Genomic DNA, 5000 nt, shown 5'->3' with positions numbered 1-5000 from the left:
ATAGATAAAGAGTGTGGGAAATTATTGATAGTGGTTTCAGGTAGACGAGTGTTTTTCGTGAAAGTCAGGCCAGAGGGGACCATAGATTGGAGTCCAGACGAGCACTTCTGTGGGAAAGAGGTTGCAGGGAAGACAAAAAGGCATCCCCCACTTGACTACTGTCAAGGTAGGATAAGCTGCCTCTGGCAGCTCTTGCTCAGATGTGGCAACAGTACTCCATCCTTGGACGCACTTGTTTTTGTTTACATGGGGGTCACCACTTATCAAGGCCCGAAGGCCACTCAAGGATATGATGTTGAAGTCCACTGTGAATATGTTTCCAGAATATCATTCCTCACCCCAGAAAAGATCAGGTGAAGCAGTGATGTATTTTTCGATGCGAGTAAATATTCTTGGAATATTCTTGGAATATTCTTGAAATATTCTTAGAATATTCTTGGAATACTCTTGGAAACGGTAGCGCATATAAGTAGCGATTGACTCAAGTAAAGCAGTCTTGAAAGCATTTGTCGAACTCTGACAGACAAATATCAATTTGTTTTATCTACCGTGCACTCTCTAGCTGTGCATATTATTGCTCTTGTGTCTCCAGCTCTGCCGCAAGGGTCTGAAATTTGCCAGCGCCAACGTTTTTTTTTTAATACCATGCGATCTATCCACAAGGTCTCTACGATCGACCAGTCGATCCCGGTCGACGAAATGGGCACTCCTGATTTATTTAATCCACGGGGTAGTATGCTTCCGTTCTGTCAACCATGACTGAATAGAAGTCCTAAGTAATTCATAATTATATTTGAGTATCGCCCACACTGGAAACTGAACCATCAACCTCCAGAAGAGAGGGGTTTACAACGGAATTTTATCAAGTACTTTATCCACTGTATTATGGGTCCTTACAGAAAGAGATCGAAGGTTATATCGACCGAAACGTTTTCGAAAATAACACTCAAGATGAGAACAGTCGTCCGGAGAATCCATATAATACGAATAATCAATCGTCGAAAAATCAGAACCGTGTAACGTTACCTACAACACGTTTACACACGGGACCCACACGTTGTAGCTTCAGTCGCAAAGTAGACAAAGAATAGAAAAGAGCTTCCACTCGTTTTCTTTTGTGGTACATCAGTATTTATTTCCTTGTTCTTCCACCACGCGTAACTTCTCGTTACGGCTGTGACGTATCTCATGTGCTCGTCTTCTCGAACGTGCTCTCGAACGCCATCCACGTCTCTAACGTGGTCGTCTTCTTAAATGTGCTCGTTCCTATTTATAGTCTTCTTTTTCCTTCTTATCGTGAAGTCATTTCGCTTACGGCTCGGTATTTGGCTATAGCCGGTCGAGCTATGTTACAATTGTAAAATTTTATAAGCTGGGTTTGAGAATTACTAAGCAATCATTAACGAATCAAATTTTTTGCATAAAACAAATATGAATCGATATAATTGATTTTATGTTTCAACGTTTTTGCGATGAGGAATTACAATTTTATTTATTGGGTTATTTGCACTATTATTCTTATCTTGGGTGTACACAACGTTTCGGCCGATGTAAGCTCCGACCTTTTTCAGGTGCATCTCAGGAATATATACAGAATTTCGAAATGAACCCTTTATTTAATCCAAGGGAGAGGGTATGTCTTCATTCCATTAGCCATTACTGGGTAGAAATGTTAAATAAATATTTTTAATTTTTACTCTTAGCATCGCCCGTAGTGAGTATCGATCAATCAACTTCCGAAAACTATCTTTAAGATCTGATTGTAACTAAGCGCCTTTATCCGTTGCGCAACACCTTGGATTAAGTAAATGATCCAGTTCAAAATTCTGTCCAGATTTGCGACTTCAAGAAAATGCGCCCGAAAAAGCTGGAGGTTAAATCGGTCATAAAAGTTGTTAGAATACTATTAAAGAACACTAGGTCTCTTAGCTAGTTAGAAATGAGTAAAAAGTTGAATTAGAATGAGTGTTTTTATGCCAAATTGATGGGTGAATATGATTAAATATATACTCATTTTTGTAGTAAATACTATTTATCCGTAATTATCCATAACTGAGCATATAACGAATGCCATAATACTTAGTTCGCTGCACTTTATCATAAAAAGGTCCTTACAAAATTTCAGCCAGGTCGGCCCACTAGTTTCCAAGAAAGCGTTTACAATAAATGTGGTATTGTAGTGACTAATGCCTATTAATATATATCAGTCTCAAATTGTGCATCGAACATATACCATAACACTTAGCTTGCTACACCATATCGCAATACAGATCCATTCACAATTTCAGCCAGATCGGCGCAGTAGTTTCCGAAAAAGTGGAACGGACAGACAGACTAAGAGAAATATGATATAGATGATAAGAGTATTTGGCATAATAGGACAAAATTGATTTACATTTGTCTTGAACAATGTGCTATGCCTATACTGCCAGTAATTTACTTGTCCGGCGTCACAAAAAACATTATCATCGCAAACATTAATTAATGAGAAACGAACTACATTCCTTTATAGTCGCTCTTTATCAGTTAAACATCATTAAACCATTTCCTCTCCAAAATATTTCAATACAAATAAAAGAACATGACAGTCTGTTTACGGTTTCAAATTGGCTGTTTTATTTTATAATTAATTTTATATCATAATTAATTTTATATCATAATTAATTTTATTTTATAATTAATTTTATTCTATAATTAATTCATTTCATAATAAATTTTATATCATAATTAATTTTATTTCATATTTTATTTAATTTCATTATTAATTTTATTTTATAATTAATTTATTTCATAATAAATCTTATATCATAATTAATTTTATTTATTAATTAAATTATTTCATAATTCATTTTATTTCATAATTCATTTTATTTCATACTTAATATTATTTTATAATTAATTTTATCTTATCATTAATTTGATTTTATAATTCATATTATTTTATAAATAATTTATTTTATAATTAATTTTATTTCATAATTCATTTTATTTTATAAATAATTTATTTTATAATTAATTTTATTTTATAATTAATTTTATTTCATAATAAATTTTATTTCATAATTAATTTTATTTTTTAATTAATTTTATTTCATAATTAATTTTATTTCATAATTAATTTTATTTCAAAAATAATTTTATTTTATAATTAATTTTCTTTCATAATTAATTTTATTGTATAGTTAGTTTTATTGTATAATTAATTTTATTTCATAATTAATTTTATTCAATAATTGATTTATTTCATAATTAATTTCATTTCATAATTAATTTTATTTCATAATTAATTTTATTTTATAATTAATTTTTTCATAATTAATTTTATTTTATAATTTATTTTATTTCATAATTAATTTTATTTATAATTAATTTATTTCATAATCAATTGTACTCTATAATTAATTTTATTTCATTATTAATATTATTTTATAATTTATTTCATTTCATAATTAATTTATTTCTTAAGTAATTTTATTTCATAATTGATTTTATTTCATAATTAATTTTATTTTATAATTATTATATTTCATAATGAATTTAATTTTATAATAAATTTTATTTTATAATTAATTTTATTGTATAATTATTTTTATTTTATAATTAAAAAAGTCACGCGGAAAGGATTTTTTTTTGATTAAAGATTCTTTTTTAACTTAAAAAATAATGTAAAAAACACTGTGAGTGAATTGACATCTGTTCCTTTATAATTTATATTAAAAAAGTATTCAGAAAAAAATGTCTTTTTGTTGAATTTTCCTTATAAAAAAAAGTCTAAATTTTAAAACTTAATTCAGACGTCTATACAATGGAAATATGTCACAGTCTACTATAAGGATATTGAAGATAAACCGTAATAAAATATATTCCTTGGCCTTTTGGTCAAGAAAAATGCACACACAACATACAGAAATGAATATACAAATTGTACATAGTTAAATTTTACATTGAACGCTGGGGTTATTAGTTAGATTAGGATCCACAGAGTGATTGAGGTATTTTGGTAAATGTTGCCAGTCAAGAGTAAGACCTCAAAGTCTCATCTGTTACATAGTCAAAAAGACCCTGTACCCTCCCCCTCCCAATTTCTTGTAGGGCCTTGTGCCTAATTTTGTTGAATTGAATTTTTTGTACGTTTTTTATGTTCAATTTTTTCTTTCTCAATAAAATATATAAACAAGATCAAAGTGTAGTATCTGTTCTTCAGATGCTGCACTTCATTTTCTTGTTCTCTGTCGGTGGAGGAGAAATCCTTCACGACTGAGACAATTTTTATTTTTGTACCTTTTCTCCACGTTAAAAAACGACCCTGGTGTCTAACTCTGTCCCGTGGGGAGGCATAGTAAATAGGTACAATAACCTGATTAATTAGATAAATACGTTCACAGTTTTAACAAAAAGCCTGCTGTGCATTTTCCACAGATCCCGTTAGTGTTTATTAATATAATAGTATTAAGTGTTACTTACTTTTGTTGCGGTCTATTACGGCCGTCTTCCACTTGGTAGCTCCTTCCAATCAATAAATATTTGTTGTAATAATTCGATACGTCTTTGCCATGTTTTGTTCGGAAATCGTCTTTCTTTCCGTTGCAGTCGCCGCAGATTCCCGTCAAGAGATTGGCAAACTTGCCCGGTACTTTCACTTTCACCATGTGCCTTCCGTCGAATAGAACTTCCAAGCCCCATTCCGTCGACACTTTCACCCAACCGCAATAGTACTGCGCCCAGAATCCAGTTGAATCAATAATTGGTAATGATCGCCTCTCACCGTTTACCTAAAGTAAAAATCATGTAATAAGAGGTTTATGGCATTTGCTTGTTTAGTGTATATAGAAAGGCAATTAAATTTTTTTTTGTTTTACATGGGGATAACCGCTTATCAAGGCCCATAGGCCACTCGAGGATAAGGGTTAATAGGTATATACTAGTCATTGTGATTTTAGCGTAGTAAACATTAGTGGGAATTTTGTAACTTGGATTACTTAGAGGGACGGTTCAATAAG

The 5000-nt window shown here is 31.0% G+C and overlaps 1 protein-coding gene across 1 annotated transcript in view; it reads right to left on the bottom strand.

The window, feature by feature from the left end:
* Window positions 1-5000, bottom strand: part of LOC145240376 (IgGFc-binding protein-like) — a 101927-nt gene that overhangs the window by 4229 nt on the left and 92698 nt on the right. The window contains exon 21 of the mRNA XM_080103957.1: window positions 4465-4772. Coding sequence (XP_079960083.1) covers window positions 4465-4772 — 308 coding nt within the window. The remainder of the gene's footprint in view (window positions 1-4464; window positions 4773-5000) is intronic.

This window comes from Euprymna scolopes, chromosome 19 (assembly GCF_053919585.1).
Source record: "Euprymna scolopes isolate OS-2025 chromosome 19, ASM5391958v1, whole genome shotgun sequence".
NCBI classification, from domain to species: domain Eukaryota; kingdom Metazoa; phylum Mollusca; class Cephalopoda; order Sepiida; family Sepiolidae; genus Euprymna; species Euprymna scolopes.
This window is presented reverse-complemented; position numbering and strand designations above follow the sequence as displayed.